We start from the raw sequence: 16,641 nt of genomic DNA on the forward strand, positions 1-16,641 counted from the left end.
TTGTTTCATTTCGACAAGATGCTAAACGATTTACACAGTTGTTGATTCATATATTAAATTTCATAGTTCTTTTGTCTTTGCAGTTGGATATATCGACGTTAACAATGTTGAAACGTCTACACGTGTGTTAGTTTTATATTATGTTAATGGGAATAGAATGATGTTGATGACTATTGCGTCGGTTTTCTTACCATTTGTAGTTCAATACCCACTCCATTTCCATCCTGTTTTAACATCTGTTCTCTCTCATCTGCCATCTTGATTGGAAAGGCTTTACCTTCTGTAACATACAAAATAATTCTCATAATTTGCGTTGCTTCATCTTAAAAAAATGGAAATCAGCAAATCTTAAGAAAAAAATAGTATAGTTTATACAACTTCATATTACAAAAATAATAAATAAAACGATAGGATAGATCATCAGGAAGCCCAGAGCATTCCAAACACAGCCAGAAAGCCATGCATCATAAAGTAGGCCCGAAATAAAAAGAAACTGTATAGGAAGGATATAGCAGACGTTTAACCTCATAAATCCAACAAAAAGTACATTTTGATTATATGCAAGATACAAAAACGGGTAAGGGGTAGAAAAAAGGGTGGAAAAAAGCAAGAATGACTTTCAACAAAGTAAGTCACGCTCCAGAACGCAGTCTCCCTACACTATAAACCACACTTAGCAGCGCAAACTGACTTTCTAGAGAGAAACACACACATACCACACACGCACGCACGTTTTCATTAAGTTTTAGAATTGTTTCAATGTTTCTGTTATATTTCTTTAAAAGTTCGGACGATCTGTAGTAAAATTTAGAAAAAACTTTCTATGTTTATGATATAGATAACCTTATTGTTATAATTTTGGGGTAAATAAAGTTTTCTATCATTGAAATCAAGCTCTTGCAATACAAAGAAGTTGTGATATATTGACACCGTATGATATCGGTCGAGGGACATCCCCAACCAGGCGGAGGAAATTGTCCTAAAATGACGCTTATAAATCAAAGGTTTCAGCTAGGTTAACATCTGTTATTCTTTTAGACAAATGTGTTTCACCATTTCGGAGAATTGTAGTTATCCATATCTAAAATACCAAGGTACACCAAGGTTCAGTTAAAGGGTTCAGTAATGTCAAACTGCCTCTGAGCATGAAATCTCGTCCATAACAGTGTAGGGATAAATCAGCGATGAATGGGCACAGTTAGTCCCCATAGAGATGCCAATTACTTGTTTATATGATTTCTTGCCAAATTCAATATCTAACACAAAAAGCCTCAAGCTACTAATTTAAAACCATATGTTTTCTCCTTACTTGTTTTATTTTGAAACAAATGTTTTAAACATAATCACGTTAAAATGGCATTTAAAAAATTGGTCACTGTTGCTTACCGTTTATCCTCACAGTTGCTCTACTAATGTTTCAGTTTAGTTTTGTAAAGGTTTTTAATCATGGATAAGAAGCTCACGCTAAGCGTAATGTTCTCACTGCAATATTCCACAAAAAGGAGTGAATGCTTGTTAGAAAACAAAATTGTTAAGACATAAGTAGAAACAAAGCAATATATCAAAAGCTATTTTGTTCAAATTACCTCAGTAGAAAGATTTTAATTATCAGAAATGAATCGTTTCAAGGCCAAAACCCATCATCTTACTATTAGTGATAGCGTAAGAATAATGGATGAAAGCTTAGACATAAACTACATTCAATTAGATAATGGTTGCATTAGTAAGGCAGCAATAACAACTAAATGTGTGACTAAGGGTCACTTGTGTCCCTATTTCCTGTCACTGTGCATGATTGCAAGCTTCTAGGTAAAATATTTTCTAAGATATATGCAACTTAAACTTTAAACTTGTTTTTGTTCACTAAGTCAAGGACAATAACTCTTGTCTGGCTGAGTGAAGTACCAAACAGAGAGCCAAGTGCACAGCTTCACATGCTATATAACAATAATATTTTTTGACTCATACTTATAGGTCAAATACTTTTTGAGACACAGAGGACACAAAGCTATATGCCCTTTATGCATATTTTCGACTAAACCAAGGGATGGTACTCTGATCTGATGGATAAAAATTCCAAATAAAACCCCAAGTGCAAAATTCACACGCTTCATAACAATCATCTAATTTTTTATGACTCTATGTCAAATTGGTCTTGAAATACATGCAACAAAACCTTTTATGCTCTTTTGGGCATATTTTTGACTAAGTCAAGGACAATAACTCTGGTTTGGCAAAGTGCAATCTCAAACAAAAGCCCAGGTGTACTATCTAAATAATATTCCTGTAAAGTTTCATAAATATAAGTCATGCGACACAAACTTTAAAGCCATTTTAATGCATCTGTTTTACTAAGCCAATGGCCATAACTATTGACTGGCTGTGTAAAATCCAATCCAACACCAGGTGCACAACTTCACATATAGAATAACAATCCTGTGAGGTTTAAAGACTCTAGATCCCATACATTTTCAGATAAAAATTAGTGATCCGAGAATAGGAATAATCTAGAGGTAATATGCTTGATTAGCTACAACATCAAGTGACGTCGTCTCATGAAATATGTGTTGCCCTTGGAAACCTTTCGTTTGACGCACTACTATGGAAATACTTGATATCCCAACAATGAAATTTTTGTTGTGACGCCTCCCTTTAGAAACGTTTTCTCATGAAACAACCGTCTTTCGTTGTGACGAATTGTTACAGAACGCTTGCTATTACAACAACAGTCGTTAGTTTTGACGTTCAAATACAGAAACATTTGCTATTCCAATAACCGCCGACGTTGTGACCTACTACTATAGAAATGTATATTATTCCAATAACAACCGTCCGTTGTGACGCACTACTATAGAAACGCTTCATATTCAAACAACCGCCGACCATTGTGACCCACTACTATAGATACATGCATTATTCCAATAATCACCGTTCGATGTGACGCGCTACTATGGAAACGCTTCATATTCCATGTACCGCTGTTCGTAGGTGATTTTGGCGTTTCAGGTATTAACTGTTTAAATTCATCAATATGTATTAGTAGATGTTTTACTCAATATGAACGAAAGAGAAAACAAAACTGTAAACAACCCCTATCAACGACAGTACTTCCCCTCTTCCTGTTGCGACCGATTAAATCAATAAGCTATCCGCTAAAAGTTGGAAAAACTATTTTAAAGCGATTAATGTGCCTTGATAGTGTGTATATTTATATTTCAATGGAAGCTAAACATGATTTATTTCTTTATATAATGTGTTAGTCTGATTACAGGTAAAGTTATAGCAAAAAAACTCGATTGATCACTGATTTTGTCCAGAAATTACACATTGTCGGCGTCAAAAGTACATATTTTCTTGCTTGAAGAATAATCTACATATAAATCCACATGTTTCGTGGAAAAAGAAACAAAACTAGTTTGGTAAAATAAAATAAAATCATTGCTAAAACCTTCAATTTGTCTATAACCGTCAGTGAAAGAGGATTCGGTGTGATGTCTTGACTGTATGCATGTTTGCTTGCAGTACTGTACAAATGTTTGCGACTTTCGTAAAAAAGACTGTAAGCCTTTTAGCAACTGACTTATCTTTTAGATATCGGCTTTTTCCTTGCTCCTGTAGTATTTCTTCGTAAGTATAACCCACAAACGAAGTTTGAAAGAGCGGAGTATATAGGAGTCACCATGTTTGTCTGTTTGTATGTGTGTCCTCATAAATTTGGTCCTGCAATTACTTGGATACTATTAAACCTACCTCTCTCAAACTTCACATACACATAGGCAATATGTAGTTAACGTTCGTTCTCTTCTTTTTCTTTTCTCTTTAAAGTTTATGTCACACTTAAGAGGTCAAAAGTAAAAAAAGAAGGTCCCGGACTTTTTGTGTCCGCCCCAAATCTTCTTTATGCATTAAGAGAGATAGGTGCAATAGTGAAGTTTCAAGGTAGGTGCAATAGTTTTTAAGAAATCGGAGGAACAATGTTTGGTGGACGGACAGACAGACAAACACACAGACGGACGGGGGTAAACCTATAGTCCACCGTCTCACCTAACAGGCTTTTTGAAGTCGTCAGGAAACATTTCTTCGCGGCGTGACTTCCATAAGGAATCGACAAGGTAATTTCTTTCGTGACATACTAGGGACCCTGTGTATATTTTCGGTTTCTAATTCAGTATTTTATGAGAGTATTATCTCTGTAAAATCATCACGGAATACTGTGCTTGCATGTAAACGATTCTGAAGCATTAAATTGCATTATAAAATTATGTAGAATAGCGAGTCACAGACTACCCCTCCCCTCCCATACAATGGCTTAGTGCATGCATAACCCGAGGGGTTCGACATTAAATAACTTTATATACACTAAGACTGATCAATAGAGGCACTTTGGTATGTATTTCTATTTTATTTACGCCCTTAAAGGGCATATATCACATACAACTTAAGTCGCAACATGGAATAAAGTGTCAGTCGCAAATAAGATTTCAGATCACAAGTCGGCATACAGTGAATTTCTTTTACCTTCTAGATAAAAAGTAATTTCTTTCAAAAAACGCAACAGCGATGCAACATCTTATTTACATATATTTATGGAGTATTCATGCCTATATCAGAAAACAACATGGATTATTGGATTGCAAATCAAATTTGACATGTTATTAACTAGATTCGTGACTTGGTCAAATGAATTTCCATGCAATGAGTGTGATCAGTCAACATTTTGTGAGCATTTTGTAAACATTACTTGTCTGTTTCATCTGTTATATCCCCACATTCACACATTTATGTTCAATTTATCGTAAAACTTAAATAAGCACGCCGTGTAAATCAAAATTATTAATTTGAAGACGATTTACTTACCTTCGGTCTGCCAGTTGTTTGTTTTGATCAGTCGGAAGAGGGGGAGTACAGTTGTTTATAGGGAGTGGTAAATGTATATATATACATAGCGGTTTTGTTCTGAAAAACATGTTTATGCTGAAAATACACGCTTAGATCTCCACGCACTTACCACGACCATTTAATTCACACTCGAAAGCGCGATACATATATAAATATGTAATATCTTAATTTGAGCGATGAAAGTTATTAACATGAGATATAAAACTTATTTCACAATCGACCTTAAATCAATTAGTATATACTCTAAGTTTCCATTTCTTGTTTTAGCTATTTCAGGTGAATGCACATTTGTGTTGTCTGATGTAATTTTCTATTCGTATGTGTTTACTTTTGCTTAGGCTAATAGAGAGTTTTTTTTAAACAGATTAGACAGATTCTAAACTTTTCTTTTCGTAAGATTTGGATTTTTTCTTTCGTTATTGGTAATTAGTATATAAATGTGCTCCCCCCCCCCCCCCCCCCCCCCACCACCCCTTCAAAGGTTATAGATATTTCAACCTGGGATGTTCGATCTGTAAATTATTTAACATACTTGAGTTATGTAAATTATCAGGTGTCTTAGTTTTTCCTACAGATGGATCTTTGACTCTAACTAGAAACCATATTAATATATATTCATTAGAGTTACCGTTTTTCTTTGAACACTACATCTGACAGTTTACATCTACACTCTACACTCTACACTGGACAGCGAGTTATCCCAACGCCCGATGGACAAATAACCCAGCTGGAAACTGGGTACATTGATTTTTTTTTCATATCTATTTCTATTGATACGAAACCAATTCTTGCAAATCAATTTGGAAGTTTTGTTAAAAAAAATGGGTACGACGTACAGTTACAACTTCTGGTCTTTTAACTATAATATTGTTTAATTATAATTGTTATGTTTTGAGAAATTCCGTAACAATTTGCAAGGATTGACTTCTTCTCAATAGAAATGAACGTAAAATCACCTACTCATTTACATCGGGATTATTTTTTTCTAGCGAGGTTATTTCTCCATCGGGTGTCGGGAAAGGTAGTTATCCAGCGTAACAATAAAACTTATGCGTTATAAACTTATGCGTTTCTTGTTAACATGGTACTGTGACATGAACAAGAAAAGAAGACAACAGTTTTGTTACAAGTTTATTGTAAGCATACAATTTATTTCAGTGCGTAGTAATTTCTAATTATAAATAAGAATAGCAAACTAAAAAATTATAAAAGGGTGCTCAATTTGGAAATGTTTTGTATTTTTGCATATATTTGTTGTCTAAACATGTTACATTCACGCCCAACAGAAATTCGACACATTTTTGAGACGAACCTCTGATTAATTCTGTCGTTTACTCATTATTACACACATGAGTGGTCTCAGCCAATCTATGTATTTCTATGTCCGGCCCGCCGAAGTGAAATTCAGGCAACATCTAAAATACTTACTGACAAAGAATAAAGACGATATAAAGTATATACGATCAATAAAATAAAAAATTATTCCTTTTATCGTTTCTTTTATACATAAATATGTTCTTTGTAATTCGGCACAGGTATTGAACGGACGCGTTAACGCATTCCACGTACAATATTGAATGGTTCTTAAAGAGTTGTCATGAAACGCCGCAGACTGGTTGAAACCCTTAGCCTGTAATGTATGCAAACTGAAAGCATCGATGAAATATATCAGAGGTTCAATCAGGGCTCATGGTATATTTCTGGTGTGCGAGAATGACAATATTTAACATATCTGTCCTCAATATTCTATATAATACCATTTCAAAGCTCCATAATTCCATATATGGGCCTGAAGCTAGGAAATGTGCAAAAATTTAAAAACCATTTTAGATTGTAATTTTCGCTAAATGAAGTTTAAGAAATATTTCTTTTGAATTCCAAGTATAAAAGTATAATTCTTTAGCATTTACAAAGCTATAGACTTTTAAGTCACTACAACATAAAACATTTATACCGTATAAATCGTCAACCGGCGGCCCTTATCTCCTTATAAAATTTATTTCTGGATATAAACTAACTAAAGAATTTCGATGGTATATATCACAACGTATTTTATCTAAATGCCTATTTCCATGGATAGTCCTAACATAAATATGGGAAGCAAAGAAACAAAGAAGAGCGCCAGAAAATGAATAACTTTTAAGAAAACAATACAATAAATCAAATTGTATAACAAGTTTATTACTCTTAGAATTAAAAATGAAATATACAGGTCGGTTCCAAAAGTTTTCTCATATCCAAATGTCGATTGAATTATGATCGCAATGAAAATCATACAAAATACTTTTGCCAAATAAATGCTTTATAGATGTTCATGATCTTCTTTGATGACAAATGTACAAAATGTACATGGATTAGATCAAAATTGCATTAGTTGCAAGTAAAACTAAATTTAGATACATTTTGTCTCTTGCTAGAATTTCTTTTACATTAATTTAACAATTTAAGACATTTTTCTCATTCTAAAATGATCATACATAAAGGTACAAATGCATTTTTTCTAGAGCAAATAATTTTCTTTTCATTTGCAAACATGATAAGGCTTATACTTCAGCCGTCATAAAGGAATGCTTAAGTAAAACTTTGATACTGATTATTTACAATATTCTGCATTATACATGGGACCAGTTCGTTTGACCAAATCCGACGTATGCCGGTGAAGTGAATGACAAGATAATTTTCAAACCGGCTTTTAAACAAAGGAATGTTCCCGGCCGCGCCTGTCCTGTTAACTATAAGTAGTATATCTAATATCTAAATTATTAAAAAAAGTTAAATGCGGCTTGTTCAAACTAAGAAAATTATTTTTGTTTGTGTACCTTTCCTTTTACGAATCTCAATTTCCCAAAGTTTATCCAAATTCTTACTGCTTATGAAACTTGCGGAAATATATGATTTGCGCTTTGTCTATCTCGAACAGTTTCGAATGGTCAACAAATGCCGACTGAGAATTGGGTACGCCACAATGCTTAAAGGGAAAGGGACTGGACGTCAGATTTTGGCTCAAATGATCTTTCTTTAAAATCGCAGTTTGGTCATATTTTAAACATAAGAACATGAATTTTCGTACACAAAATGTCTTAAAATGCTAAATTAAGAAATGAAACATGTCTGAGTTGGTACTGGAACCCAGGTGCCTCGGCAATAAAACTTTCCATCACATCACGGAGAAATTCGTACTTAACAACCGTTTATATGTAGCTTTACAATTAAGGCAGTTTACCTTCGGTACCCAATGACAAACACATTTTTGAATGAAACAATTAGAAAAAAAACTATCCTCATGTGTTTGCACATAATATAATCTGCCAGTAACAAAGTTTCAAATATTTCTTAAGAAATATAGCAATAATTTTCTGATATCTGAATATTTTCTGTCTTTTTTTTTCTTGTCGTACGATCTGGAGGTCAGTCTCTGTAAACACATTAACCCCACGTGTGTCTTACGCGGGTTGCCTTTACTTCAATGTATTTCAATCTCTTAATTCCTTAGAATAGAGTTAGAATGTTTTGATGAAATAGATCGGAGGTAATTTGGACATTTGTAACATCTTTCCTGACTAGCTAAAACTGAATAGAAAAAGGCCATTCTGACCCTATATCACTCACCTGAATACTTGTAAAAGCTAGTTACTTAGGGTTTTTGATAATATGAACTATTTAACGAAAATTTATCCGAAATCAAGGAATTTAACTCTGAGGCTATTGTTAGCAACCTTACCCTTTACCTAACCTGTCTGTGATATTGCAACGATATAGATTATGTGAAGCTCCAAGGACATTGCGCAAAACATCAGTGGTCTTAAATATGAAATATGGCAATTTTGACTAATTCAATGGCATAATTCTGGATTATTTGCTCAATCATGCCTATTTCCATCATATGGGTATGTTTTGAGAATGCTTAAGAAATTTGCTAAAAATGCGAAATATAACACTTTTGATTACTTTGGGAGTTGTGATTCTAATGTTATTAGAAGCAATATCGAACTACTAAGAAAATGACCTCATATACAAATACAGTTTTAAGTTTTATGAATATTGTTCAAGATATGAGGTCTATAATGTGTTAGAATTTGTTGACGGACTGGAGAAAGACTGATTAATGTACGTTCGCGGATGGACAACAGACGAAAGGTGAGATAATAACGCCTGCTAGTTTATTAAACCTCCACAAGTTATAAAAGTACTGTGACGTTTCAGTTTCTTTATATTTTAGCTAAATGACATTGATAGCAGCATGTCTTCAGACTTTTATCAAATATTTTGAAATTTCGTTTGTAAGTACACTCGTCTTTTTACAGTATTTATCTGAATAAAACACACCGTAATCTGTAAAATACTATGAAAAAGTGGGATTTGAAATACAACAAATTAGGTTGAATTTTTTTAAATACTGATACAACATTGACTTAAAGCTATGTGTTTATGAAACGTGATTCTTTATAGACGTAGTCATCAGTTTAAAATAGTATTATGATTCTGATATCGAAGGATATCCCTTAAAATTGACTACCGTTGCTATAATTCCGAATTGATTTGTATGGTCTTTGGTTCACTTCCGGTTTGATCAAGGAATATTTAAACGTAAACTGGTAAATGGTGCTTTTTTTATATAAAAGACAAACATCTTATATCTCGGTAATATAATGTATAATATATTTAAACGTCCAATACCACCACCGACTGCTTATATAATTATGGTATACATATAATAAGGTCAAACCAAGTTGAAAAATTATTCATCGGACTAGACTCCAGTAATTTGAACAAACAGAAAAGTGACATGAATTTAAACGTATTTCTTCTTCCAATATAATGTAGATAATGTTATAAATCCGTATTTCAATGGGGTTAAGGAGGTAGGTTACCTTGTTACCAGGGTAAATTCAAATTATTTGAACCGCAGTAATTTTTTGTATTTCGTGTAATATGATGTTTTAGCTGTTACAATCTCAATTTCGTTTATTTCTGTCCCTTTAAGTTCACTTTTTATCCAGGTTTAAAGAACATGACCCTTCAAAGGTATTTTATATTGAAAAAAGAAGGAAAATGCGGATATTTAACACTTTTCAGTGTATATTAGTTTCATCGATATCCGTAGAAGTCTGCATAATTGATAATTTTACTAGTATGCGCGTTAGCTTTCTAATATACGCTTAAAATGTATATGTCGCGGGACTCGTGTTTCCATGGTAACGCATTTTCTCTCATTTTTAAACAACTATGTATAAAAAACGGGGTTTTCGACGGCTTCAGTGCCATTCTGTTAATGACCAATATGGAATATTTGGGTAATATTATTAGCAAAATACCAAGCACTTTACATGGTGCCCTATGTTTCTTAAAGTTTATAGTAACCATGGCAACAGAGATATATAAATCTGGTATAATAATAATAATAATGTTTAAAATCGCTTAGATCTTGCTTTTTGTCGTAATTTCTTATAAAAAAAATATTGAATAAAATTATCTTTCTTGTTATTATAGCTTTACAACATATCATTTCTAACGTAAGTTATATTTTCGTCTTATTTGCATTTATTCTAACAAATTTCACAGCTTAAAATACTTACAGCAGTACCCTTCGTCTGGCATTTCTCATGGAAAAATCGTTCAGCATGCTGCTATCATTCTCAGGGATATTGTTGAAATGAAAATAAAAAGCCGAAGCTGTGTTCCTTAAATAGACCAGTGTCAACGCTTTTGAATTTTACATTTAGATATATAGGTCACGGGCTTCGTTTCCATGGTAACATCAATTCAATTCAAGAAACCACATTTTGTTACTGAAATTTGAACAATTTTAGATCTTAATTTTAGTATACAAGTAACAAATTATCAACGGAAACTGAAAAATAGGTATTACAAATCAAACTGGTAGTTCTTTATTTGAAAATGGCCGTAACAAGTAACCTTTCACCGAACTATATTCAGAATAACATTGGTTACCATCATCCATTTTCTTACATTCCGCATAACATTTCAATATAACTACATAAGAGAAGTAAAACATTGATTATCATTCACAGCGAAAGACTCATAAAAAATATCTCAACAAATAATGGCTGTTTGAAAATAGTTCAAATAAAGAAAATGCATAGAATTACGTACTTTCAAAAGAAAAGCTATTAATTTTGCGCGGTAACTGACAGGTAACGTCATGACGTCAATGACGTCATTTTAAGGCAACATTGTTTTGAAGCGTTTCTGCGGCAATTTATCCATTATTTCTGCATTATTAAAACATAAAGCATCAGATCGGAGACAGGTTCATGATTTGTTTTCAAAAGAATGGATATACAAACACATTTAGGTTGTCGTAAACGTCGTCGTAAATCGTCACGTTAGCTTCCGGTTGGACATGCGCACATACAAATATCAAGGTAACCTACCTCCTTAAGTGTATTTTTGGATGGAAATTATAGAACAATGTTATAAATTGTACAAGGGGAAATAACTATTTAAAAATACAAAATTCTATTGTTATCAAAGTCCATTTTAAGACAACGGGGACTAGAATTATGATCGACTGTGTTTCTGAAAAAAAAACGAGCGGCAAATCCGATGAACAACTTTTTAATATAGTGAAGTCTAACATAAAAATGTTCAATTAAGGTAGTTCTGCACTTTTGGTTAACCGAATAATGTCTCCAGGACGTAATATGGGTAAGAAAACTGTTGTCAAGAACCTATTATAATATATCGAGTATTAAATTTCTAGCAGTCAGCGCCACTGTATTTCTGACATTGGATAGGCTTTGATATAAAATAAATAAAACTTATAACATGAAATAAGCAAAAATAAAAAGACTTAAATTAATATAATGGTAAATTGTGATATATTTAGCACATGGACCTATGCATTTTTTTTTGCTGCCATATCATTAAAAATAGCTGAATCTAAAACTATCAAAAATTCATTAAATTCTAATGAGAATTTTTTCTATACTCGATAATGTCATCAAATGTGCGATTTTCCTATAGATGCCCATTGTGAAAATTGACCGGGGAACAAGTATAAAAAATCAAGTTCTCGACCTTGTCCTTTTTATTAGGTAAATTTCCTTCGGATAAAGATATTGTTTAATAAAGTTCTACATTTTACAACAATATTTGCTTCAAATGTGCAGAACTCCCTTAGTTAAAGATTATCAGTTATCTATGCTAAGTTGAACATTCAAAACATTTAGTCTAATCTTAAGTTATCAAGTATATTATTTACATGATTAATACTTCCCTTTTTATTTTTATTCATTATCATAACATGCTTTTGCAAATTAAGTGAAATGTGAAAACTGTGTTGCATGTATAAGTGTAAGGATAATACACGTTTTATTGTGTATTAACGTCTGCAGAAGCACGCGGGAATCTGACGTAATACACAAAACAAACGTATTTTGTCGTTATCTTGCATAAACATACACGACGACTAATTATTGTTTTCATATGAATGACTTACGATTCGTACAATGTTGTTTTTTTACCATTCTGTTTCCGAAATGGTAAAGTGTTTTTAATATCCATAACGGTCTACATACAAACTATCAAAAACCCCTTGCATATTATTTTTAATCAGAATGGTACAAATTGTTGTTTTATTTCGCATTTCTTGATCTAATGTAATTAACCATTATTACTAAAATTCGATAAACTTTGGATAATATCAACATGAAATTCTATGGTATCTAGACAAAAATGTTCGATATATCAACTAAACGTTCCGATAAAATCGAAACTTTCTTATTGAGTCTATCAATGAGTAAACTTTGCCTTTCAAGAAATGTTTTATCACAATTACAGTTCACAAGAGAATAGAATCGTGCGTACAACAATGCCTACATTTATAATGAAAAATAGATAATTAAACTGAATATTTTCAAAAAACTGATAGATTATTGCCAAATTAGAAATATCATGATAAGAATATTTGAGATTCTCAATATGTTCTTTATTATGATTTTTTTTACAAACATAACAAAAGTTTTACAATATGTTGCAATGAAATGAAAGGTTTTTAAAACATGCGAAATATTGTTGAGGTCTTTTACTGGGAACACGTTTTATCTAAAACTAGAAATTTGTGATTTAAATCAGCGAGGCTAGTAAAGGACAAAAGTAATTAATGTAGCATAAATTTAATTGATTAGAACGTATGGAATAAAACAGTCATAATCACCTTACAGGACTCACTTTAACAGTAAGTATCGGGATATCTCGTGGACAGAATGCAACAATATAATGTAATTGTAATTTCGCTTCTCGTGTTAGGCTCGACGATATTGCGAGAAAAATAACCTGCTGTACCCTACTGATATATCCTGGTAACACATCTCACACATATAAACTATACATACGAATTCGCGAGAATAAGGTAAAGATATACCGAATGATACTTACCAAATTCATTGATATGATCGTTACGCGTGATACTTACACATACACGGTTATCGACAACAACTGAACCGACGTTTCGTAAAGGGGAGTGAACTCTAAGAGAAGCGAGTGCGTACATTATTTGGGGCAGTACCTTTAGGCTGGTAACTAATGCAGGAAAACATTGTATCTTTTATGCTTTAATTAGAGGTTGTTATGGAAGAAATAAAACGCAGATGCCAAATATCAGTATGCGCAGAAATGTATTTACGTCCCTGACAAATCATTTAGAAAATAAAAACTATGTATTAACAGCACCTGAATTGCCTTGTTTGCACGTGATTTCTCTCCCGTTAAAACATGGGCTGATCCAGTGAAAAAAAGTTTTTCTGCAAGAATAGTTGTAATTAAATGTTGATAAGACTTTTCAGTATTTACACTATAAATCTACCGGTGATGAAAACGTATTTGCGGTGTCACATTTTTGTAATAAAACCATAAGATAATAATGTTCATATCTTAATATTGCATTGTGCTTAAATCGGTAGTTTAAAATAGAGAAAAGTGGAAACTTCACAGGTCGCTCAACACGACAAAAATTAAAATGTTGCAGGTTCGGTTTGATTGAGCCTGTTCATGGACGGTAGTGGAAATGAATGCTACCGTACACGCCCTCTAGCCCCGGGTTGAGCAGAACTCAACATTTACACATGCTTAAAGTAAATCGGGATATCTCGTGGACAGAATGCAAACAATAATAATGTAATTGTAATGTTCGCCTTTCTTTACGTGAGGTTATAGAGATCGAACGAAGAAATTGCGCGACAATCACGATATAACTGCTGCTGTTCATTACATATATAATATACAGCCCTCGTGTATATCACATTTACCTTAAAAGTTGAACATGGCACTATACAGATTAAACGGCTAGATTGCCCGCGCTGGTTTCAATGTGTCAAATCGTCATACGAGATACGAGCGCTTCACTGGGCGTATTACAAATAGATTGTAACACTTTCAAACTCCATCCATTACCATCGACATTGAACTTCTGGACAAATTAAGATATACATGTATAAGGTTATAATGATAATTCAGGTTTTGACAGCCACAGCTGAAATTATGACGTATGCTTTAAATACATTTCAAAATAAATTAGACACACTATATTGTTTCTACTGATAAAATGTATTTCTACCCTTTAGTATTGTTTGTAAGATAAAACTATTATTAATACAAATTTAGGGCTATGAATATCACATATTCTTATATGAGTAGATTTGCTCTTAAAGGCAAAGAAAATCTCCTATATAAGTGACCCCCCCCCCCCCCCCCCCCCTCACCCCTAAAAGCCAGCCACTTTAATCCCCAATAAACAGGATCCTGTCTGGTCCAGTCTGATTAGGGTCCATAAATCCCCTGTAGACTTGACAAGTAGTCCATATTAAAGGATCATAAATTTTACTGATATGTAAAGATAATTGGTTATTTCCAGTGCTATACATTTCACTGATTGAAATGCAGCTTTTTTTCAGATTATACAAAAAAATATTTTAATTGATAATATACTAATTGTAATGACTCATTCTTGTTTATTTTATTTATAAATATCAAGCAATAATGAGATACAATTATTTATAAAGCTTGATTAACTGAAAAATAAATATGCTGTTGTATTTTATCACTTTGTTTAGTCCCAATTTAATCAGGCTTTCTAAAATATAAAAAGTGGAAACTCCACAGGTCGCTCAACACAACAAAAACGAAAATGTTGCAGGCTCGGTTTGATTGAGCCTGTTCATAGACGGTAGTGGAAATGCATGCTACCGTCCACGCCCTAAACTCGTTATAAAAGTGAAAACTGCTTTGCTATAAAGGTGAAAAATATCACCATCATGCAATCTATATACTGCACAGTAGCTATACAGTACCTTAATATGATAAACAGAAGCAAGTCTATCAATCGTCCAGTCTTGTATATTGGCTCTTACTGCCAATACGCATACCATAGGCCACATACCTTGCATACCAGAATCAGTGTCTTTAACGACAAGTTCAATGTTAAGGTCACATATATAGGAATAACTGCCAAATAGTTATGTGGCACTTTTTCTAAATCAAGTTCAAATTAATTCAAAATATGATAAACATTGATGAAGAAAGATATTTCAACGGTGCACGAGTGATGGAGTAGAGCAATCTTAAAACCCCGGACAGATATCTATAAATACATGGGTCAAATATATCTCATTATATAACTTTACCTAGTTCTTATAAGCATTTGTTTCTAACCTATAATAGAATTGACGAAAAACTGAAGTTGCTATAAGTTAAATAGTAAAATAGTAAATACAATTACAACTGGCAAAGAAATGCAGATGTATTAGTATACAAATAATGACAAATTGTTGTTATAGATAAAGAGCACATAAATCTGTTAATACAACTCTCGATCTGACAAATAATTAAACTCAGATGAAATCTTACATATTTTCTGCGTAAATATGATAAAAGTGAAAAACAAAATGAAGATGCGAGAGAGTAAACATAATAAAATAAGGCATTTTGATGTATAAGGGTGCATAACTCTAGAAATCTGATCTGGCCCACATTTGAACTTGAACTTGATACCTCATTGGCATAATTATTCTATGTAAATATGATACTGATGAAGAAATGAAGATGAAGAGTATAAACAAAATAAGATATAGAATGAATGTTAAGTAACCAAACCCCCCAATCGTTCTAGTTCTAATTTACAATATCTCCTAAGTAAGCAGCATGCCGTGCAAATATCTCAATTTAAAGTTCAAAGTGTGTTGTCATAAAATAGCGCTTAAATATGATGGTGATTCGAAAACGATAACTGTTAAAACATTTCCTTCCTTTCAATTTGTTTGGTTCCAGGCTGTCCATACGTTTGTCAGGAAACCTAAACTGCAATACAATACAGTCTGCAAAGTAATAACATTTCTTTGCATATTTTATATTTCATCTTTGAACTTTGCAATAAGTGTAGCTGCATGGGCGTCAAAGCCGACGATGTTAATTTCACTGTAATAAGGTGGCTTAGCTTTTTTAGAACCAGCCAACACTTTTTGTAGGATCTGCAATTATATAAGGATTTGATGCCATTGCCACCACAATTAGTTTCGCCTCAGGTTTATCCATTATTGTTCGGTATTTCTCCAATGCCTCCGAGGGATGAGTTTCTCCATTTTTAGGAATGTTGTCAGTGTACACATGATTTTGGGATAACCTTCATAGGCAACTCTCATGCTTTCGCTTACAAGAACCTCTTGCCTGTTGGTTGCACGCCCCGAAAAGATAATTCGTAAGCTTCGTTAAGCGCCTTTACGATGT

The 16,641-nt window shown here is 33.0% G+C and overlaps 2 protein-coding genes across 3 annotated transcripts in view; both read right to left on the minus strand.

Annotated features, from left to right (window-relative positions):
- LOC123554960 (transient receptor potential cation channel subfamily A member 1 homolog) overlaps positions 1-275 on the minus strand; it is a 35,954-nt gene extending 35,679 nt beyond the window's left edge. The window contains exon 1 of the mRNA XM_053548938.1: positions 192-275. Coding sequence (XP_053404913.1) covers positions 192-257 — 66 coding nt within the window. The 5' untranslated portion in view covers positions 258-275. The remainder of the gene's footprint in view (positions 1-191) is intronic.
- LOC123565757 (carbohydrate sulfotransferase 15-like) overlaps positions 1-16,641 on the minus strand; it is a 245,009-nt gene that overhangs the window by 220,014 nt on the left and 8,354 nt on the right. The gene's annotated exons all lie outside the window — the stretch shown is intronic.

This window comes from Mercenaria mercenaria, chromosome 7 (genome assembly GCF_021730395.1).
Source record: "Mercenaria mercenaria strain notata chromosome 7, MADL_Memer_1, whole genome shotgun sequence".
NCBI classification, from domain to species: Eukaryota; Metazoa; Mollusca; class Bivalvia; order Venerida; family Veneridae; genus Mercenaria; species Mercenaria mercenaria.